The 24,165-nt window shown below is 39.7% G+C and overlaps 1 protein-coding gene across 2 annotated transcripts in view; it reads left to right on the plus strand.

The window, feature by feature from the left end:
• The window catches only part of PRDM16 (PR/SET domain 16), a 350,912-nt gene that overhangs the window by 161,542 nt on the left and 165,205 nt on the right, over positions 1-24,165 (plus strand). For both annotated transcript variants that reach the window (XM_076356413.1, XM_076356412.1), the window contains exon 3: positions 17,510-17,560. In XM_076356413.1, the coding sequence (XP_076212528.1) occupies positions 17,510-17,560 (51 nt within the window). The remainder of the gene's footprint in view (positions 1-17,509; positions 17,561-24,165) is intronic.

Here is a 24,165-nt window from a genome sequence, read left to right on the forward strand (position 1 = left end):
GCTTCCCCATTACTTGGAAATGTCAGATGTGGGGAATAATGGAGAAAAATTTGTGCTTGCCTCAAATTTAAAGTCAGTGGCTTATCAGCACTGAATTTTTTCCCCATGAAAAGGGTGGGGTTTGTTTCTGAGATTCTCTAAGTCTACCTGCTTGAAGGTGCGTTTTACATACTTTTCTTCAGAGCTAGCAAGAACAGCACATTAAGAGAATTACGATTTTCTCATGCTAATTCCCTGCATTTCACAAAACATGCATAGCTTGCTGAGACTATATGTGGTTTTGAGCCACGTTTGCTTTTTGAAACAGACTGAAGCAAACTGTACTGTGCTTTGGAGAAACAGCAGCAGCAGAAGCTGGTACTAGGTTGTCCAGCCACATAAGACATTTCTTCAAGTAAATTATCAGATAAAGGTCAGCTTGTGTCACCTTAACCATGACGCAGCTAACAAAAGTGTTGTTTGTGAAGCAGCTGCTGATTATCATTGGTGAGCAAATGTCTTTGAATTTTATAGCTCCTGTTATCTGAAATTAATAAAAACATAGTGCCAGTGATGAGTTGAAGGTCATCTCATCTCTCTGTTGAGGTGGGCAGTACTCAGCAAAGCTCAAGATTACACACACTTTTTGCCTAATATAGTCTGCAAATAAAAGTTTTTGAATGAGGGATGTAAATCAAGGATGTATTCTGTCCTTCCATTAACACTTAAACAAAAGTTTTCCTTTTCTATTTTCACATATTGCTTCCTAACCTCCATGCTCCAGAAGATAACAGAAAACAGGTAGCATATTTCAGACTCTGATCAGGTGCCATTTCAGTTAACCCAGCACTGGGATGGTTGTGAGCCACTTTTGAAAAATCAGATTTAATAGAAAATCTACTGAAACAGTCAAAATGCTCACCTTTCAGGAAAGCCATTGTGCCAAGTGCAACGTAAAGAGACAGCAATAAATCACCATGCTGTGCACCTCAAATAGATAATCAATTTAATTGAAAGCATCAATAATCATAGTTTGACATTTATTACCCTGTGGATGTTTTATCTTTTAGGCTAGGGGACAGCGGGGCAATGATGAATACCAGTTCTGCCATGGAACACAATTATGTGGTGCAAGGAAAAGGACTTTATATTCTGCAAAAAAAGCAGTCAAATTCATAATTGAACCAGATTGCACGAAATCGGTGAGAAATAAATGCATATAACTCAAATGCATATAATTTGAATTCTGGTGTTACGGCTCATGAGATAATGTTGCAAATGCTGCTTTGTGTATTCTTTTTAAGTGACTTAAGACAGTAATTCTCCAGGGCCGAATCTCCCTCTACAGAATATAATCTTTTTTCATACGTGCACAAGAAAAAAACAAAAGTAAGGCTGGATTATTCCTTCTTTGGCTACATTTTATTGTTTGTGGTCCCCCAAAGGTGAAAAATAGTATGAAAGTTACAGTGGTCGTATAGGCAGAAGGCTCTGAGAGCAAAAGAGGGATGGAAATGTTCTCTTGTGGTTATGTTCCAATAAAGGAGGAATGTTCCTTTTCACCTGAAGAATTGTTTCCATGTAGAATGCCTGCAGAACACCACCCAGTGTACTGTCTGAATAAAATAACAGAGTAGATATATCTGTTGAGCTTGTTGGGAAAGCCCCCAGGACTGCCAGGGTTGCATTGCGTACAGCTGTTCCTGACATAATCCTGGAAGGCTTTCAAGAACGTGAAAACCCCAAACTTTTAAAACATGAGTTGTGGAATAAGTTATTCTGAAAAACTAAATTGTCTGTATTAGTTTGAATCATGCGCTTATTATGCATCAGTCGAAGCAGGTATTTTACCTTTTTTGTTTGTTTAGTTTTGAGGACTCTTGCTTAAATAGCTTTTACTTTCAGAAGAGTGAATTAAACTCCTAGTACTTTCACCAGCTAGTACAACCTGAATAAGTTGTTGTAAAGTTCTCTTTTCACTTTTTATTATTTGAACCAAAACACAATTTAGAAACCGTGTAGACTGGCAGATAGTGCCACTGTCATTACACTCCTGGCAAAAGTGAGAGCACAAAAGTAAGTCTCTTGAAGGCGAGGAATTAATCAAGTTGAGCTCCTGTCCCAGCTAAATGTCAGCCAGATTATTGCTTTGGATATAATTTTAATGTTGTTCTAACCAAAAGGCTGAATGCCTGAATTAGGGAAGGAGGATATACAATTATGAATTATAAATTTACAGTCAAATTGACAGCCTTGAATGTAGCAAAATAGGTAATTATATAATATAGTATTTTTTTTCTTGCTTCTCTGCTTTACTCCATTTCTTATCCTAATACCAGAAATCATTATTTTATTGTTTTAAACAAAAACAATTTAAATGCAAATTACTTCCGCATTATAAAAATGCACATCTTAAATACAGTGGTGATACTCAGGAAGCCTGGAATGGAAGGATGTGGTGAGGAGGTGTCTTTTGAGAAACTAAAGACACCACAAACTCATCCCAAGCCTCAAAGTCCCTTATGGGACTGTCTGAATGTTAGCACAATCTACAGCACGATGCTAAATAGTCAAAGTAGTAAAATAGCCTTCAACAAGAAATGGATGAACGTTCAACTGAGGATGATCATGCTTTTCTGTGTAAAAGCCGCACTATTTGTTTTACAGCTGTTCATCTGTTTGTGCTGGGAGGAAGAGCAGCCGGGACTGTCCGACTTGCCAGGTTTTGGTCCGTTTCCAACTTGGTCCGAACAGGAGCCATGGGCAAATGGGGTGGAGTCACCACAGCCTTTCACTAATGAGTTCATCCTTCCCTTCCTTAAGTCAAAACAGGACCAACTGAGCCTGGTGACCCAGCGGAGCAGACTGATGATCACTAGGGAGTTTTGTTGCTCTTGCGGTGCTTGCTTTACACTTTCTCAATCCCAAGAGGTTTAGGGTGTTGAGGAAGACAGGAACCAAGTTTATGAGAATGTTAAACTGCTGTTCTGTTATTCCTACAAAGCAACAGTTTCCTTGATGGCACATTTGGATTGTTTGGTAGGATAGGATCTCTTAACTATACTCAAATCAGTCATTATTTACTTTGGGCTGGCAGTTAAAAAAATGCTTTACTTCATTAAACCCTCTTCAATGGCTTAAATACATTTAGTTTCCAGCATCTGGATACATTATGGACATTTCTTTGTCTATGATCTATCGGTGGTAGTTTTTAAGATGTAAACAGAAATGCTATTTGGCAAGATCGTGTATGGAGCCATCTTTTAACCTCAATGTTCCTTTTGGCACAAGATTAAAAAACTCCTTGTAATCAATACTCAGAGCTGGATCTCCCAAGATTTTCTTCAGAACTCTGCTTGGAGTGTTTAACAACAGTGAGGGCTGTGTATGCTTTTCAAAACTTTTAACGAAAAAAGTCCTTTTTTTTTTTTTTCTGGTACCGTTCTGAAAGAAGCTCCAAATGTAGAATCCATTTTAATTCTGCTAGCAAACAACTGAAGTTACTAAGGATAACACGGAATTTTTAAAAAATCTATTGGCCATTTTGACTTACTTCAGGGAAGTCTTCTGCAGAGATTTCAGAATTTTCTGAGCAAACAGTCTGACGGCTAGGACCATTGCTCGAAGCTTGCGGTCAAAGTGGGGGGAAGCGTTTTGGCAGGTGTCTTTTTGAAGTGGCTGGCTGTGAGGTCTTTTTACTGAGAAGATGTCTAATCAAGAAAACACGAGCAGACGGATAATGGTCAAGTTCTCCGACCTCAAGAAATGAAGTGCTCACTGTATTTATAAGCTCATTTCTCTAGTTACACATTGGCTTTTTTAATCAGTGTTCTGTCTAGATTAGGGCTTGCCTTTCTCTTGGGGAACAAAAGCCCATTTCTGTCTTGGAGGCCAGAAGTGGTCCTAGTGGAGAGGGTAGGCGCTTCTGGCGTTATTAAAGAATGGGCGAACCTTGTTTGCTCCAGCACACATTCGCCTGTACCAGACAGATGGATCCCAGTTGTGTGCCAGGCAGCACAGGTGATCTGTGTACCTCTACAGCAGTGCAGCAGGATCTCCTGGTATAGTTGCAGAGACAGATCTTGACTTTCTGGATCCTATCACTTGCAATCACCCCAAATCCAGAATTCACGCAGGAAGTGATAGTTGGGTGCTTAAAGGAGAGGTTCCATTTTAAAACCCTGTATGTTTTCTTGAGGCTCAGTGTATAATAGGCTTTCTCTTGCAGTGGAGCCTGTTGTAACTGGTGGTGTTACCAGTAATCAGTCATCACTCTTGATTCTCTGTCGCATTGGCATTGTGATCTTGCTGCTCAGGGTATGTTGCCCTCACACCTCCGGCAGCTCATCTGGAAAAGCTGGTAAAAAGAATGCAGCAAAGAAAATTAAAAAATTGCAGCCTTGCGTTCAGAAGGAGCTTTTTGATAGTCGGGGTGCATTAGAGCACTGTAGAAAACAGAACGTACAGTGGTTTTTGTGGTTTGTGAGACTTTGAAGCTGTGTTGTGTTGTATTACTGTCCATCTCAGTTTTCACATATCTCATCGCTTTGTTATTGTATGTACTTTTAAAGCAAACACCCACACCCACCCACCCCCGATGCCCGAAACTCTCTGCTGTGAGTTCAGCAGCTGTCTGGAAAAGCAGATATAATGTGAGAATGTGTAAAGAACACATTCTTTCAAGTCACACTGAAAAGAGAATTGTTATATAAACAGATGGGAGGATGCCATTGCCCCAGAAAACTGTCTAGTGGTGCCCCAAATTACGCTTTGGCAGAAGGAGGTTTGAGGGCAGAGCAGAAGAATGAGCTATGCTGTGGAAAGACCCTCTGGAAAAGACTAAGTGTAGAACTGTTCAGTTTGGAGACAAGAAAAATATATGATGGGGAACATAGACAATAAAGATATCTGATTGCCATTTACTGTAAGACCAGAGCACAAAGCATTCAGTACAGTTCAGCGCTGAATCTCTTCTCATTCACTGTGGCACTTGTGCCGACAGTCAGTTGCCAGTTCTAGTCTTCAGGCCTCCTTTCTTCACTTTGATTCACTGGAAAAAGCAAAGGTAGGTGCCAAGCTATACCTGGTACCGTAACTGAAACAAAGGGAAGGGAAAGAAAAAGATCCTCAGTGCTTTTCCTATGGGATTCAGTGCAGGGACAGAAGCATAAGCAAAAGCTTCTACATGTTACTCATAACGCCACATTTCAAGATGGCTTGTCCAGGGCCAGAATTTGTCTCCAATACAGTGTGTGGTACAGAGGGGTATTGAGCTACATCTGGCAACAGTTGAGGGGGATTTTCAGCTGTGGTTAGTCTTTCTCTGATGCTATATTGGAAGAAGAAAGCAGCAGATTTGAGCTTCCGAGATGGACGTCTCCCACCTTGTGTAGAGAGCGCAGAAGCTTGTCTGGCCAGAATACACTGCCTGGAACTCAGTGGAAGAGGTTCTCGTGGCATCCATAGTGTAAGGGAGCCTAACGAGCTCAACTCTTCACATTTCTTCATCTTTGAAGTTCTTGAGAGGCTCAGTGCATCCTTCCACTTCTAACCAGGAGGTTTTAGTCTTCTTTCCCAGGAATTACTTAAAAAGCCTTTGAGAGGCTTTTGAGGGATTTACTCTTAAGGTTCCATCCTTTCTAGAAGCTTACTTGGGACAAATGCCAAATATCTACATAGATAAAAGTTCTCTCTCTCACTCTTGAATTCTTTTTACTACCTCTGTTTTAGGAAGTTTTGGAAATGGGACCAAACCAACTAACAGTCTTGTAGCCATGAAGTATTATGTCTCAGTAACTGTTTTGTATACTTGAGAAAGTGAAAACTGCATGCTTCCTGCTAAGCTCATGATACACAGCATAGCCTATGATACACTGTCCTAGATTTATTTTGAGAAGTGATTCATATTTATTGTTTATACAGATGCTCTAAAGATTAAAGATTACCTTAGGTTTAATTTTTTTTTAGCTTGCAGTTGTAATTCTCTGATGTGTCAATTCCTGAAATGTAGCTGGTTTACAAACCAGATGCGAAGTGAAGCTATACACACTCAAGATGGCATTCCCTCCGAAGAAGCACTGGAGCTGTACCCAGCCCTATTATATCATGCCCTTGAACACTCTAAACACAAATTCCTACCTGTGGAAGACGACAGCAGCCCAAGAAAAAACCCGAAACTTATTTCCGTTTGGACTCCCTGAATTCCTGTCTCAAGAAAATGCACTGAAATTGCCACCCACTCTCTGTCTGGCTGATTAAATAAAATATTGACCTTTTCCAAACACAATATTATCATTCCAAGCATAATATTATCCAGTTCTGTCTGAGATTGTTTCTGCAGCTCTTAAAAGGGATCTCACCTGGCACCCCCTATCAATTCAGATAAAACAACACTGCATGCTTTTTAAATAAGAAACTGATTGTGCCGATGTCTGAAGTTAGTCCACAGAATAATTCTGTATTAACTTTTCTTTACAGAGAGTATAATTTGCTTAATATTACTTCCGAATAAAGGAAGACAAAGTGCCCTTTTCTGTCCTTCTATTGTTCTCTTTCCTGGCACAGAACATTACTACAGGGAATTCCTTTCCAAGTTAACTTACCAGCTCAGAATAAGTACTTATTCCGTATTTGAGCGGCAGCGCGTCTTGAGGACAAGTGGCAAAAGAGTGGCATATACAATAGCAGAAACTGGTCCTTGTGGTTAGCACAGATCATACCACGAAAGAAACACGCTAGTACGGAAAATTCCCCTCCTGTTTAGAGCCCATGCAAGGCTCTTCATATCTTCAGTTTATCAAAGACTTCTTTTGCGAAGTGAAGTGATGTAAACTTCCTTCAAGCTCTCTGTGGCAGGCACCCGTGGTGGCTACGCTAGTCACCATCTTCTTGTTTTTCTTTCAGAAAAGATTGTCCCTGCAAAGGAGCACTGAATATCTGCATCTTCCACTAAAATAAATAGGACTCGAACATCTCATAATCAGCCTTATGTTTCTCTTCCAGTTCTTCTCAGGCTTTAATGGGCCATTTTTCTTACTGCATCACACTGACTGACTCTGACCTTGTCATGTTAAAGTGACAGTTAGGTTATCCTGCTGATGGGTATCAAATTGACATATCCCATCCTTTCTGTCTGAGTGCCAGGCAGGGATACATTCCCAGACAGCCTACGCTCCCCCTGGACGGTACCAGCTATTAGGAAGGCTGCTGTTTTCATTCGTTCCTTTCACAGTGTGAGCAGCAAAACTAAGCTGCTAAATGAGACAGTGCATTTCCCACTTTCGACTTTTGAAATTGGTGGGAACGTTGCATTTTGGCTTTATTTTCCTTCAAGTGTGATTAATGATCAAAAATCTACATGTCACAGCTTAGCTATTTGGCTTTGGTGCACTACTATGGTTACATTGAAGGCCATTATTTTGATGGAACTGAGGATAAGCTCTAGATATAGATGCAGTTTATTGAGCTGGATTTTTGGCAAATTTTGTATGCAGTGAATTGCAAGTTGGCTTTTATGTTTGTGCTTGTGATTTGACATGCCTGCATGTGGGTCACTACAACACTTTCAGTGAGCTCAGCAAAGTTGCGTGTTACTTGGGCAGAGAAAAGACTTGGCTTTTGAACCAAGACAGGCAAGCACGCCCATGAAAAAATTTATTCGTTATATACTCTTTAAATGTGGTAAAACAATTCATAATTCTTATCAGTGTCTTTTTAGGCTGTGAGGAAGAGAATGAAATGAGGTCATTTTTCTCTGTTCTTTCTCAAATTCTTAACTGTATAATTATTACATTTAAGTAAGGATGGAGGCTGTATCATTCAGCGTGGGTGATGGGAGAAGCCAAAGCCAGCTGGCCCTGCTCTGAATCTTGAGACCTGAAGAAGAAAATCTTTTGCCTTGGCACATGGGATCCTAGTCCTTCTCTTTGGCAACTGCACGCATGGAGAGATTGAAGTGCTGAGACTTTCCTGTTCCCTACAGTATTGGTGCCAATCAGTTTCAGCATCAATGGCAAGACTTTGCCTGTGACGAAGGGGATTTTGTAAGAAAAAGAAACAGTGTTGATGATGCCTTGTAGGTTTGAAGGTACTTAACCTCTGCCACTGAAGGGGAGAAGGGCAGGGAGTTTCTGAAAGTCTTGCCAGCAGAACTGGAAATGAATGCCACCCCAGTGATACCAAGAATGAGGCAAATCAGTCGATTAGCTGTATATGAACCTCACCCAAAGGGAGGCATAAATGACTGGTGTTCGAATAACGAATTATTCTAGAGCCTAGATGGTGAATTTGTTGAATCCATTTCAATACACTTCTTCCCTTTGAGGGTATTTTCTAAGATATCCTAGTCATAACAGGTATGATTAGATACTAAGAGTTGAGTGCATTGCCTTATATAGATTTATATGTCGATGTGTGTCCTGGATAGAAAGGCTGCATTTTAATATGAAGTATGAGCTCTTCAGCCGAAGCCCAGAGGTCCCCATACGTCAGATCAAGTGCGTGTCAGCATTGCCATTACAAGAAGATGTATGATCTCTCTTTATTTACTTATGATTATTACTGATCATCTTAACAAACAGGTTATCAATATATGAAGTACAGAGGAAGTTCATTTATATTATTCTGTCAATATCAAGGTCATTTTTATAACTAAAAAGGGTCGAGAACAGAAGACAGATGGATCATATGCGACTAAAGCTAACCGTCCAATCCATTTACATTGCTGCAAACAGCAGAGCTTTATCTGTTAACCAAAACATTACACTTCACTCTTCAAGATGATTTTTTGCTCGGATAATAAATAGCTCTAGATACATTAAGTGATTGTGTTATGTAGTTCTGTGGCAGACAGAATTTAGAGTTGATGACCCTGAGCTTCCACTCTACTACTATTTTCTCTATGGTTAGAGTGAAGATGTAACTGGTTTGCAGTTCAGAAGCACATTGTGTCAGAGGATCTCATATTTTATTTAGCCTAAAAGTCTTCTAGGCATGATCCCAGGTTTGAAGATGAACAAACTGAGTTAAAACAGATACAATTCAATACTTATGACTTCTGTTTTAATCCTTAGACTGTACACGTGGCTCAGCGCTAGACAGAGAGAGGAGAGTCCCTTCTATCTTTTCAGAATTCAGTTTTATAATGGAATTTCCCTTCAGGAAAAAGGGAGTTCAAGATAATATTTGTAAGGGTATTTTAAAAAGAAAATAATAATTAATTTAAACTGTTTTTTTTTCTCATGTGTACTGTTACCTATTTTTTTTTCTGGAAGGTGTTTCAAGAAGTGAGCAAAATACTAGACAAAAGGCTTATAGGCTTAGATTATTAATTGGGACTTACTCTACTGTCAAGAATCACTATATGTTGCAACAGGGGGATGCAATGGGTGTGACTTCCTATGTAAATGTTTTGTCTCCGCTACAGGGTCCTTAAAGATCTCATTCTCTGTAGTTGGTAAAACCTATTTGCTTCGAATAGTAATAATAAATAGATGGTTGCTAAAGGTGATGTTGGATTGCTGAAATGGAGAAAAAAAAATAGGAGGAGGTTAGATGTGGCACCATATGAAAGGGAAATGCATCTCTAACTTGGATCCAAGGAACATGTGTAATGAATGAAATACGTTTTCTTTTAGCAAAACTGCCAAACTATGAAGCGCATTTCTCATGCTCATTAACACTGGACTTTAAGAACCCGATAAGAATGCAATATAAAATCAAAGAGCCCCTAAAGACTATGAGATTATATTTAATACTCTCCTATCACCAGGCCCTGAGTGCTTGGCAAGAGAAACGGTGACATTTACTAATCAGTACCCTCTCTTATTTGTCTTGGCTGAAAGTCTCAAGTCCTCAGCTTATTGAAGTTATTACAAATGCTCTCCATTAGATTCTGTTTAACTTCCTGGTATTTGCCGTTGAACTTGATCACAATATCATGGAGGAGTTATGTCTTAAAAAAGTGATACAGAAATTGCGATACCATGTATGTAAATTGCATGTTTATTTTCTTTCTTGCATTCTTTGTTCTTAAACAGTTTCTTAATGTTTGACATTCGTTCTTCTTAACATTAACTACCCCTGACATTTTCCTGCACCTTTCTGGATGCGTAGAAGTTTGTTTCATGTGATAAGAAGGTGCTGTTTCTTACCAAAAGATGACTTAGGATGTTCCTTTCTTTTGAACACCCTTTGGAATAACCTGTAATAGTTCACCTCTGTGAACTGCATTTTGTTCTGAAAGTCGGCAAACAGGAAAAATTCCTCTGTAAAGCCATACAGGACAAGGCATGAGCAAGTGCAGAGGTGTTCCCTGCGGCAGATTACCAGAAATTTTGGGCCACGGATCCCTCCTAATTTTGAACATTTTTCATGCAGCACTGTACCACCTTTTTGTTCAGACTTTCAACTGAAAAATAAATGGTTATAAAATGGTCTGTGGAGTGCATACCACAGCTTTGCAGACTGTTACTGGTCCACAAACCACAGTTTGGCTGCTCTACAGTGTTCCCAATTGTGCTGGGGTTGCCCTTAGCAGTGAATGGTTGGTTTATTCTTTATACTCTTTTCAGTCCTTGGCTTGTCTCTTGCCAGTCAGAGTAGCGCTGTTCATCCTCCTTCACTCACCAGCCAGGAAAGGAAATTCTTCCTCTCAGGCAAGAGCTTTCCTCCCTTTCCTCGTAATTCCAGGCACATTCGTTTCAAATTCCCAAGACAGGATATTGAAAATTTCCTCAAGTTAATAGGGCTTCACAAGTTTACTTACTGTAGAAAATGTAAAATTTTGGTAAATTGTCGGCCAGAAAGTGCTATAAAATCCCTGTATTTTAAAAATACGGCTAATAGAAAAAATTCTTAAGTGCCGAAATGGTTTTCTGTGGGTTCCTTCTCCCTCTGGCTTTACTATGAAAGAACATCATCTCGGTGACTTAGCTATTGTGGGGTTGTTAGCTGATGTGTTTTAAAGGACTGTCCCAGCTCCTGAATGCAAAGTTTAACAACGTGCTTACAGTCATCACCAGGGTGAGCCCATGCCATGCTATTTGCAGTTTTCAAAAGCTTGTCTTGCTCATCCTCCTTGCTCTGAACTGCAAAGGAGGTTGAAGGGTTTGAATAGGCTTATTCTTTAGGAGTTTGTGCAGTGATGGGACAGCTTCCCAGTGGAAAACCAAATGACGGTAAAGAACACAATGTAAACCTGGCAATCCCAGATTAGGTTTATGTGTATTTTATATGTATTTCTTTAATACCATGCTCATACAGTTCTTCTGTCCTCATGAACCCACATTCCTTCGAGGTCTGTTAGCAACAGAGTTAATCTTGTATGCCCAAATAGCATCATAGTGCTTTTTAATCAACTCATTTGGCCTACATCAGCATATATAATTTCTGACCTTTTCCATAGCTCCACCTTGGAGGGTCTTGGGATGATCGTGTTTTAAAGGCATTCCTGGGCAAGGCTTTCCTAGCTGAGTGATGTTATATTTATGAAGATAAAAGCATCAAGTATCAAAAATGGGCATTAATCATTACAGTGTTTAAGGAAGCTCAGATGAAGAGTGTCTCTTTGTGCTGGAAAGTAAAAACAGATACGCAAACTACAGGTGAAAATGTTTACACAGAAAGCATCTGGATTAAAATTAGTATTAAGCCAGCTCATTCCCTGCCAATACTCAAATAACATCACGAACAGGATTAACACCCTTAATGCTTTTTGCGCAAGCTGTTGTAGCTCATGAAGCACCGTTTGGCCATCCGCATCATGCAGAGAAGAGAACTGATAGTTCCATTGGTATTTCAGGACTTGATAGCTTTGGTGACAATAGATCCAGATTATTAATTATTCCAGTTTATTCAGTTGGGAGGCTCCATAGTCTGTTAGCAAGGGCAAAAGGTTGAGAATTTTGCCACTGATTTACCATGTAACTTCAGGCAACTCAGTCTTTGGACCTCAATTTATAGGCTTTTCAAGTAGATATTTTCCTTCCACAGAGAGTTCAGAACTTACAAAATTTACTGTTTAATTTTTTATAATTACGTAAGGATTGTTTGCAGATTAGTTCAATGGATTTTGTATGGGTTCTGTGTGCCGTTCTGAAGTTCTGTGGTATCCAGGATAATGTTCGTATTTGGTTACTGATGTATCTAGACTATGTGATAGAAGGAGTTTGCTGCAAAGCAGCAGTGAGTTTTTGATAACCTGGCTACATACTATAGAAGACTTTTATATATAATGCCAGACTTCATGGAAGAACTAGAAAAGCAACAGCTGTTGTGACAGTGGTGTTACATTTTGCACAAATCAGCTTTTTGGTTTCACTTCAAAACTGGCAAATGGTTAATAAATAAACAAACCCTTTCCTGCTTGTGCATTGGCTATTTGCAATCTACAGAGCTGTTAATGGCAGAGTTGATTAGCTCTTTACTGCTGCAGCAACAGCATTTGTCAATATAATAAGTAATGGCTTTTCATGTCTCAGGCAAATAGTAACAATGAAAAATACTTCACGTGCTTTTTTTTTTTTTTTGTAAAATTGTCCTTGGGCACCAGGGAGTGAGAATGTTAATGTGATATTTGCTAAAGCCAAATGGAGACAGGCATAAAGTTTTAAAGAATGTCTGTATGTGTTAGAGCCAAGTGAGCCAACATGTATTAGCAGACAGTTGAAAAGAAGATTCGTTTTTTCGTACCAAAACCCCCATATCCCAATGCTAACTCTGCTGGAACTGCTACAAGGGGAGTGTCCTGAACACTTGTCAGTTCTCTGTGGAGACTGAGGTGCTGCAGCGCGGTGCAAGGCGTCTGGAGGTGGGAATGTCTGCCGAATACCTGAGAGGAGTTCTGATACTCTGTGCTGGAGGGCTGCATCCCACAAGGTGCTTTGTGCTCCTGGCCTCCGTCCAGAAAAGCACTTATATATGCGAACATTTCTGTTTCTATTAATTTCACTGATGCTCCTCGCTTAAATCCCTAACTGGGTCAGGGCCAGCACTCTCAGGACTTTGCAGGATAAAACTTTTAAAGGAATAATTAACGGAAATTATGAAGAACAAGATTTGTTGCTTAATAAGTGTTCTCTTCTGAGCTGAATCGGAATAGAGGTGCAGAAAGTAGGTGAAGCGTGTGAATACTTGAGCTGCTGTCTGTGTGTTGGACAGGAGAGGTAGCTCCGTGGAAATGTGAAGTTGTGTTTTAACTGGAGCGTATGGCAGCTGGTCAAACGGTTTTACCTACTTAGAGACCATGTCCTGGAGGTGGCAGATACCGCTCAGGATTAGGATGCACGGTATCAGGTTGGTATGATTGCTGTGCTGGTATGAATGTAGCACAGCTGAGACGTTTTTTAAAGCCCGTAATGAGCTGACTAGAAGAAAATGTTTGCTCTGCATGTCATATTGTTCACATGTGCACCAGGTGATCATGCAGACAGTATAGTCATCGCATCTCAGTCAAGCAGGGTAACTTACCTATTACCAACAGCAAATTAGGCCCAGTAGGGGCATAGCCTGTGATTTCATCTGAAGTATTAACGTGAACTTGTGCGTGAGTCCCTCAGCTAATTTAAGGCAAAGTAAGTGTTTTCAAGATCCTTTTTTTTTATGATCCGGCTGCATGGTGTTCCCTGAAGAAGAGGCAGGTTTGAGACAGTGTGGGCGGCACAACCTGGGTTCCAGAGTTGAAAGTGATGTCCCCGTAATGCTGACCTGGGCTGACCAGGGATGGGGGGTGCAAGGGGCTCTACAGAGTGGGCATAGAGCAGGGCAGCTGGGGAAGTGCGCGCTTCAAGAGCAGATACCTGGGCACTGATTTAAACACTGAAGTGCTCACTTAGCTTTAAGTCTTACTGACTTAACGGTGATGTATTGAGGTCTTACTAAAGAATCAGATGATAATGAAGAACAAGTTATTGAAAAAAGTGCCGTTATCCGCATACCAACCTCTGTGGAATTATTGGGCATTCTCTTCTGTTTCCAACTTGGAGCAGACGTGGAAATATTTCTTAAAAATCAAGATTCACAGTGATACAAGAGGGGCACGTTCTAGTCTGTCATCTTCTTCGCCGTTAGATTTTGCTGAACACATCAAGTCATGCCTCTTTAAGTTTGGGGTTTGTTTTGTGGGGTTTTTTTTAAATGACAGCTTATCTGAGCTCACGGAATGAATGGATAACGTTACTATTTACACAAGCTCATTGTGATCTGTCTCAGTAATGTAATCAAATTAGGGTTAACTGCAGCTGGAGAATGCCAGCTTGTAAACTGTTTTTCAAAAAGAATCACATGGTGTTACTTGACATGTTTAGTATACATTCGGGAGGCTTTGCAAAAATTATAGCACATCAGTAACTAATGTAACTAAGTTGGGATTCTGTTGCCACCAGTTCACTGAATCCAGGAAATGAAATGCAGTGAAATTCATCAACAGTTGGAGGAGATACACCTCTAACCAGATTCCTAAAACACAAGTTTTTCTGACGTGGCTGCTGCTGACATGTTGTCTTTCTTTTGGCTAAAATCAACATATCAGTTGATAGAAAAAGCATATGGTGTAAATTTTGAGTACATTTAAGAACATATGTGTTAACTGCAAAAGTGCAGCCCACTGTACACATCAAGCGCTACATTTAGTCTTAAGGCATTCGCATAAGATGAAGTCCAGCCTGAGCTAAAATTACCCAACAAGTAGATTTTCAAAGTATCTTTTGTTATTCTTATTAATAAACATCGCATCTGGTACTTACTTTCCTGCTTTCTCCCTTTCCCATTCAGTTAGGAGGTACTATTTACATCACAGTATTGCTGTCAAGTTCTCCTTTTGCTGCAGAGAGCGATCTCACAGGACAGTCTTTGCCCCTCAGAGCTTACAGTATGCAAACGTACCTGATCTGGCTGTTAAATTTCCATCTGTCCAGAAGGGTGTTGTCAGACAGTTTTCATTCCAAGCTGGGAATGCAGAAGAATTTTGAAATTTCCTCCACAGCCTGGGAAGGTTTCTGCAGGCTTTGCCAGAGCCCTGGCAATGGTTTTGGTTTCTGTCCTCTGCCCCTACACACAATACACACCACACCCTGCTGAATACCAAGACCATTTTAACGTCAAGCTGTCAGCCTGTTCTACTGACATGGGCAAATAGGAAATTTAGGCACATTCAGGTGATGGACCATGTCCAAGCTAATGCAGAGAGTCTGTGGCAGAACTTAGTCCCATACTGTTGCATTTTGGACATAATCATCTTTCTTTCTTGAAGTCCAGTGTAAAGGAAGGATGGAAAATACCATCTAAAAAGAGTTCCTAATCTCCCACTACTGCTACAATACCTTTTCCCACAAGTAAACGTTCTGATAGTTTGAGTGTGGTAATGGTTCCATCAAAACTAAAATCCATCATGAAATCGGGGTTTGTTTCCCCAGAAGTTCTGTAATAGAAGGAAACTGAAAAAATATTTCACCTTGTCAAAAATCAGCCTGTTTGAAATATTCTGAATGAACAGTTAGATAAACAGCCACTGATGCTTTTCTGTAGAAGTACCATTTTTGAATATGTATGAAATACTTTTTACAGGAATTCTGTTCTCTAAGAATTTTGAAATTTGGGATCTGCGATGAATTGAAGGGGAAAAAAAAATAAATACGGTTTGAGAAACAGAACTTGCCCCTTGAGCGCAGATCTATCCAAACCAACAAAAGGAAGCTTGTGTTGGCATTTAGATTCAGACTCAGGAATTCCTGACTCTTAAGCCTGTTTATATAGGACTATACCACAGCCCAATTTGCACTTCATTTTGATTTTTTTCCCCTTCTACGTTTATGGTCATGTTGAACGGGTGGATTATGCACTCTGAATGCACATACTTAACCAATTGTATTTAAAGATTTTTGCATATAATAATTATAGTTAAGTGTCTTCATTTGGAAGCAGCAGTGTTCCATGAAGGCTTTTCAGTCATTTAGCATAGGGATATTTGTATTACAGCTCTGAAAGTTTCATGGCCTAATTCTCAAAAGGCTTTTGAGGGTCGCCAGTTCCCAGTGAAAGTAATGGGAGCTGTGAGGGCTCTGCACTTGAGAACAGTCAGCAATTCCCCAGCAACTTGGTGACACGTGCTTCTAACGGGGCACGATAGATATTTCACTTTCAGTAATTCCGGGTGAGATTTCAGCATGTGTAAGTGCATACACAAGTGCCAGGAACACACGGATTTTTATTGCTCTGGTATTCACCTCTTTGGCCCTATTTGCTTTCAGCTACTTTCTAAACCGCAATTTCAGTATCTATTAGAGCTGTTGTAAAATACAGAATGGTTTAGGATTCTTACTATTTAAAAAATGACGCGTTGTTATTACAGCTGAGCTTGGAGATACTTGCCAACATTTTTGAAATTTGTAAATTGGTCAATCCCACCTGGGCATGGCCAAAGGGGTCCGAGAACTTTGTGCTAAACCTTCAGCTGCCTCCTTGGCCCTTTTTTCTTTTTTTTTTTTTTTTTTTTTTAAGTAAGGTTCCTTCGCAATGTGCAGCCATTCTCATTTTATCTTGGGTTTCCTTGCATTTTGATCTCTGTTCCTTGGAGCTTTTTTCTGCTCTTCTTTGGTAGCCAAAATACATTGCCTGGGCCTGGAAGTCCCAAGTACCTTGACGCCACCCTAGCACTTGAGCGTACGTTTAACCTTAGACATCTGAGATCCCACTGAGGTCAGTGAAACGACTTAAATACTTGGAGTCCGGCTGCTCGATCAAGTCCTTGTAGAGTATGTTTATCCTGATGGGGCTATCCAGTGTGATACAAAGTTTAGATCCTTGACCTCCCTGAATGCCTGCTGACATTCATCATAGATCATAGATCTAATCTCAGGTAGAACACAGCAGCGTTTTAATGACTTGTACCACCACACCTCTGTTGGAGGAGGAATTAAAGAGCTTCCCGCGCAGCTGCTGGAAGCACCAAGGTACGGAAGCATCCCACACCCCCAACTCCACCGTCAGTCCCTGCCGTTGGGATACAGCTCCTGGTGTGCTGTGAAGTTCTTGGCTGAGCACCTGGCTACAGGAGGGGAGAGCGTTCGTGTTTGTGAGGTGAAAGATGCCTCCAGCGTCACACGGGGATGCTGGGAGCGCAGCTGTCATCGGGCCTGACCCTGTCACCGTTCCTCTGACTTGGCCTGGCGGCAGGGCGAGCCGTGGCGCTGGCAGCTGGCTTTGGTCGCCGCGCCGCAGGCACTCGCTTTTGGAGAGCCCACAGGTCTCCATCCTCTTAGTGCCCGTATTCTACATCACCTGCCATTTGGAAAAGAAACACGTTCTCGCCAAATCTACAGAAATTATTTATAGAAGCTACAGAAAACCTTGAAATGTGTGGGAGAATATAATAGTAGTTCTGGTACAAGCCTTCCATCTAACTTCCAAAACATCTGTGTTGCTCTGTTGCAGTTGAGAGTTTTGGCCTTTGCAAAAGAAAAAAAAAATGTATTATTTTATAACATTCTTAGTTGCAATTCAACTTATTTTTTTTTCTATTTTGTTTTTTTCTTAGCAAATACTGACTGATCCTGAGGTGGCCTCCCAAGAGGGCAATATAAAAAAGGTAGGATATGGATCAATCTTGTGCAAGTTGTTTCACTGTCTGACTTTGAAATACACCTAGACACTTTTTTCCCTTCTTACTTTTGAACAAAGGTGTGTATTGCAAAAGTGTCGTAAAAGTTTTCCAATATTTGCTGTTGCTTTTTTGTATTAAGTATTGTGGTTCTATTGGCATATTTTTCTGTCTTTTTGTGATTCCAGTATTTATGAAAAAGAAAATAATAGTTTGAAGTGTTCCTTGATTCAGCTACAATATAAACAGCTACCAGTCCAAATTGAAAAACCTCAATTTACCTCTTTTCCAGTAAAAGAAAATGTTGGTCCTTTGTTAAAAGTGCTAAATTTTTAGAGGTCACTTCACCATGTAAATGTGGCTTATGTGAAGTCCAAGGGAAAAGGAATAGATATATGAAAGGATAAAATTTAACTCACATGATGTATTACCGGTGCTTTTCATCACATTGTGGTGCTTAAACTATAATACTGACCAAAGAAAAATGTGTTCCAAATACAGCCCAGCTGTATAAATGTCTTCATAGTAGCTGTGAGGCAGCCTCAATGCTACATATTTCAGTAGCCAGTCTACTATTTTGGTTGGGGTTATTCTCAGTGACACTAAAATGACATTCTTTCCATGGCTATCTTTTGGTTAACGGCTTTACTAAAGTAAAGTGTTACAAGTCATATTTGATTATAGCCTCTCTAGATGGCTAGAGGTAGTGTGTCCTTGTTGAAATAATGAGCTAGCCGTAATTCTTTTCATATGCAATTGTCTTATAATGGGTATTCACAGTCCTATTCATAAAATATGAGTTTTTGAAAGTGGAAAATATTTTAAATTGGAACTTGCAACAACTGCCATTTTTATTCACCATGTAGGCGAGCTTCAATACCGTTTCTTAACTCTGAAAGCTAAAAGGAAACACTTGTTTCACTCTGCCAAACAAAGTGAAATATAATACTTGTCAGGCTCCAAAGTTAGTTTGGGAAAAGATATTTAGACACATGTCCGGTATGGACCGTTCTATTCTTACCATGTCGAGAAAAATAAACTTTTATTTTAGAAAGCCAGGCTACCGATATGAAATGTCCTTTGACCATCCAGTGACCTTGCAAAGGACCTATCGCAATACTGCTGAACTTTTTACCTTGTTCATCTCCATAACTCATTTGGTGTTTGTCTCTGCCTCTGTGGGATCCTTTTGTCTGAACAGACATGGTGACAAGGTGGCAGGTTCTTATTATCACAACGTACTTATCACAAGGATGGAGTAAATTCTCCATGGCTCAGGACTGCTCAGATATTTCTTTCTCAGTCTTTACAATATCACGAATAAATTCTACATCCCTACCTCGCAGAATCTACATTACCCTAAAGAGAGCAGGCTTTGCATGAAACGAGGGTAGAAGGAAACGTTAGACTGGCAGCTTTACATGTTCAATACGTGATTTTGTATTTAAACTTCATTACTTGTATTTCAAAGAAGAATGTTGCAAAAACTACAGGCCTTTGAAAAATACTGTGTCCTTAAATGTTTTCCTGTACAGCAGGTATAAAACTGGACAATTATGATATTTGACAAGGGGGGAAGGACTGGCCTTCCACTTCTGTCTTTTAAATGCATTGTAGAGGAGCACTAGTGGGAGTTTATGAGGTGATAAATTTATTGAAGGATGGGCAGTAGGGTTTTACAGCTAGGGTAAAAAAGGTCAAAGCAGTAAGGTAAAGAGTTCAAGTCTAAACTTTATGGCTTGTGAAAGGACTACTGCTAGACAGCTCTTCAGTCGGAAGAAAATGAAAAATCAAGAATGAAAAATCATTCTGTACAATTTTTGTAGTATCTTAAAATTGTTTGTAAGTAGTACTCCAGCATTTTGCTCCAGTGGTACAAACCCCTCTCGGGAGAAGACTTCCTTTTCCAACCTCTCTAAATCATTCGGTTGTCATATCCCTGAAGACACAATAGTTGAGATTTGACTTCAATTTATTCCTATTCCTTCAGAGATAAGTTGGTGGTGAGAAGGTGACTGAAGACAAATGTAACTGTAGTGGGTGGGCTGATTTAAACTAGGAGAGAAGGAAGTCAGAGGCAAACAGAGGGACCGTAATTTTCAGTGGGTCATTTGACTGACTGCTGTATCACAGGTTCAGAATTGGCTAGTAACAAGGACTAGAAGGAGGAAAAAATCTCTAGAATGCAGAGAAAAACTGTAAAAACAGTAAAAAAATAGAGCAGGGAAGGGAAGCGTGATAGCAGTGAGAGGTATAGGAAGATGCACAGGAAGCAATCTCTGCTTAAAAATTGACCCCAGTATTATTTTTGCTGTTAAGCTGCCAGAAAAAAAAAAACGCTCTCTTGCGTAACTTTTCATAAACTGAAAGGCAGTGAAAAGTCTGAAGATGCAGCATAGCAGACACTACCCTATTGTATAATAAAGCCGGCCCTTTTTTGGCTTGGAGCAAAATAAGAAGTATTTTCCCACTATGTCCAGTATTTTTCAGTTTGTATTACTGTTATTTCTGCGGGGACCACTAACACCAGAAAGCTGATTTGTTTGTTAGTGGTTGTCTCACAAGAATTAAGATTTCTAGCAATATTATTAAAGGGCCTGTATCCAGGATCATTTTTCTGTATCTGGAAATGTGCTGTGCCATAGACTAAAACACGGTGTACTCCTACCAAGTTTTTCTTTCATCTGCTTTGCTTGCTGATATTTAGTTTAACTTGCACAAATACACATCAGCTCCTCATCCTGTTTGTTTAATTGCAAATAATCGATTGTGAAAGTAATGCTAAAATAGGAGATTCACTTTTTTTAGTGGACTGAATGCATACATTCAGAGATGTGAACAAATACATAAGTTATACCTGTGGGTATATTGTCCCGTATTCCCAAGCATCTTTTTTTCCAACCCATCTTCCTGCAGTCTGTTTATTTTGCTTAGAGAGTGGCTCACATGTTCTCTTGCTCTGAATTTTCTAAGCTTCTCCACTGCATTTAATACGTTGAAAAAATGGCTTGTTATCATTATCTTCATTGTCATTTTGATTTAACTTTGAGAGGGAGATGAAAGATTTAGACTTCCTCCGGCAGGAAACAAGGCCAGTGTCCATTACAAGACACCTTTTTTCCCAAGGAGCAATGCTAGGTGTATTTATCTCTCCTCTAAAAGTCACTTTGGATGATGGTTTGAGAATCATATTGAAGGAGGCTCTGTGTATAGAGCTCCTAGCCAGCCTCCTCTGGATGGGCTGTTTTTCTGACTGTGGTGACAAGAGACCTCAGGGACTTCTCTCTTCAGTAGACTCTCTATTTAGTTTCTGTTTACTTAGAGGGAATAGCCTGAGGGGCTACTGGAGAGAAAACATCTGTGGGAGATAATCTATAGAGTTATCTATCTATCACTCTTGTCGACCCTGTCTCCCTTGAGAGCAAGCTGAGAGACTTGTAATAAAAAGGCATCGCTGAAGAGGCTTTAGGGACAAATAAAGAGACATGTTAAGGGCCAGCTGAAAAAGGATAGAAGACATTATTAAAGCTCAATAGCCGTCTTATCAAAATCCAATAGGATAGGCATTTGGCAAAAGGCTTTAAATTTATTCTTTGACTTTCTCGAGAGCTTGAATTTATCCATTAACAAGAATGTACTACACAGGGAGCGGGAGATGCTATCAGCTTCAAAAGAGTTGGATTCAATCTGGTATTGTACAAAACACAACAACAAAAACTGAAGACAAAACCAATTTTTTCCCCTACTTTGGCTGACTTCATACCTACGTTGCAAAATACTAGAAGCTGGTAATATAATGCTGATGACACTATAAACTAAAAGTAGTTTATGCAGCACAGTAATTTATTCTCTACTCCCAAATTGCATAGTTTTTTTTAAAAATAAAGTTACTGTTGGAAAACTGGGTGAGATTAGAAATCTCGACCTCTTAGAAAGCGTCGAGTAGTAAACAAGAAACCTAGGGAGATGGAAAGCATTTATTCCTAAAACAAAAGTAAAAACCAACTAATGTTTTGTTACTGCAGATGCGAAGTGGGATAGGGCCATAAATCTCTCTAGGTTTATTATTATATACAAAATGCTACAGGTCACAGGAACCATCTGATACTTCAGAAACACATTGTTCACACAAGATGATTGATTGATAATTATGATAATTTGCAAAATGATTATTTGGGTATTATAACCATAGTTTGTCCCACTGGATTGCTGTGAAGACATTTTCTATATCATGGGCCGTCAGAAATGGCCTCTGGCAACAAGGGATATGGAAAGGTCTGGTCGGTCTCTCCCAGTGGGATCTGTAGGACTGATGAATGATGACCCAGAGGAGTAAGAAATCAGACTTCAATAAGCAGTCAGGAAGGTAGTTAGAGAAGAGCAAGGGAACTGTTAACTGTCTTTTGTGGAGCAATTACTAGCTGGGCCATACGCCCTCAGGCCTAAGCACAGTCTGTCATAATATTATACATGCAGAGAGAGATTGACTTCGAGATTTTAACTTGAGCTGTTTAAAGTTCCTGGATTTGCAGCACTTGGCACAAAATACATTTGCATTTCTGCATTTAATATATATTATGAAGATATTTCTTATCTGTAGCTAATAAAAGGTGTTCTAAAACTGTTAATAAAGATTTAAAATCAAAATTTCAGTGATACTTATTCATCTTGCAGTTCTGTATAGTGAAGAATCAAACCCCCAGTTTTAGTGGTTTTAAAACAGTCTTCATACTTCCTAAGAATTTATGCTATTAACCAGACTGAATTATTTTTAGAATATCACCTGCTTTTGTGTGCTTAAATTTGGCTTAAAAAAGGAGAGCGTGTTCTTATAAAATATACCAGACTATTGCAAGCTCGAAGGCAGTGACCAAAACCGGAGGTTAATGATGCTTCACAAAACCCTGTGAGATTGTGTAACAATACCCAGTTATCATAGTTAAAGTCCAGTTTCAACATGATCACTGCCTTGCAGTTACTATTTCAGAAAGAGCTTTAATTTGCTTGTTTTATAGGTTGTATCTTTATGAAGTAAAGGTATGTTTAGCTGCCGCAAACAGAGGCAGCTTTGAGTTGATTTTTATAATCTTTTCTTGAATAGGCTTGCGTCATTCCAATAAGCCCTGGACAAAAGAGTGGACAGTTGTCTGAGAGTCTTTTTTATAACATTTCTCTCTTTCCATTGTTAGAGAGCTGCTAATAAAAGAACCAGGAGTCCATTAATTCAGTGAATGAACATATAGTAAAGTCAGTTCCCTCTTGAGAACAATAATGTTGCGGTCAGCTTAGGTTTCCATGGAAACTAAGTACTTCTAAGAAGTTTGCATCCTTGATTTTGCTGAAATGAAGCATGTGAAGTGAAAAAAAGGTGTAAGGCTGGCACAGAGAAGTCGGCGAAGAAAGTGATGGTTACATTATTTTGCAGGAATAACATTGTACGTTTAATTTCTGTGATGCAGATGTTTGGGCTTGATTGTATAGTGTACGTGTGTGTATGACAAATGATTCCATAAAGAGGTCTCTGGGGGTTTTGAACCCATAAATCAGGCCAAGTTAAGACGACTAGCAGTGGTTAAGTTTGCTCTCTCCATATCTCCAGTACATTCAAGTCAACTATAGCCACATGCATCACAACAAGATGTAAACAGTGTGCCTCAGCACAGGGCTCTGTTTCCAGTAGTTTCCATAGTACAGGTGATCAGGGTGGTTAATGGCAATTTACCATGTTCTCTGTTGGCACGTTAATGCAAAGTATGGATATGGTGTGAAGGCCTCATACAATTTTAAATTAAGACCTTTTTGTAAATTAAGTTGGTCCTTTTCCTGCCTTCCGCTCTAGGCGAGTTCATACTTAAATCACTACAGCCACCAGTGTAAACCAAAGAGCAATGACGTTGATTTGTTCTTTTAGCACTAATTTATAACCTGGTGTCTTACTTTCTTGAATAAGTGAATTGCTGTAGCTGAGAGGGAAGTGTCCGAAATGTATTGCTGAGCTATTTATACATTTTTCCAAACGACATGCATCTCTGTTGAACAGTAGCTCTTAAGATAAAAGTGTCCTTTTAAGTTCAGGCATAGACAGTTATGAGAGGTCACCTTGTCTTCATATAATGCATCTCAAACATAAACGCACAGACTTTATGGTGGCCTCAAGTTATGAACAAAACCAGCTATGCTTGTTTGGAAGTGAGAAGGCAGGAGGCTGTTCCCTTGACAAAACAAACCAACCCACTCACGTTGGTTTGAATTGGTGATCTGCTGCATCTCTGAGTAGGAAGTGTTGAGTAGGAGAGTCAAGTCCGAATTGCTGTCTTGTTTAACCCCTGTGCCCGACCAGTGATCTGCTTGAGGGGGAAAAAAGCCAAACCCGCTCCACTAGTAATTTATGGTAAGTGTCAGAGTCATATTTCAGCATCAGCACAACCTCATCTCATTAGGGCAGAAATGGTAATTCATTAGCTAGCTGGTCAAGTAATTAATTCTGTTCCTCTTTTTTGTAAGTGGTTCAAAATATCTTACATTCTGTTGATGAGTATTCATAGGGATAGCATGGTCAACTATCTTTCGGCCTCACGTTATTTACCTTTCTC

This window comes from Aptenodytes patagonicus, chromosome 19 (genome assembly GCF_965638725.1).
Source record: "Aptenodytes patagonicus chromosome 19, bAptPat1.pri.cur, whole genome shotgun sequence".
NCBI lineage: Eukaryota > Metazoa > Chordata > Aves > Sphenisciformes > Spheniscidae > Aptenodytes > Aptenodytes patagonicus.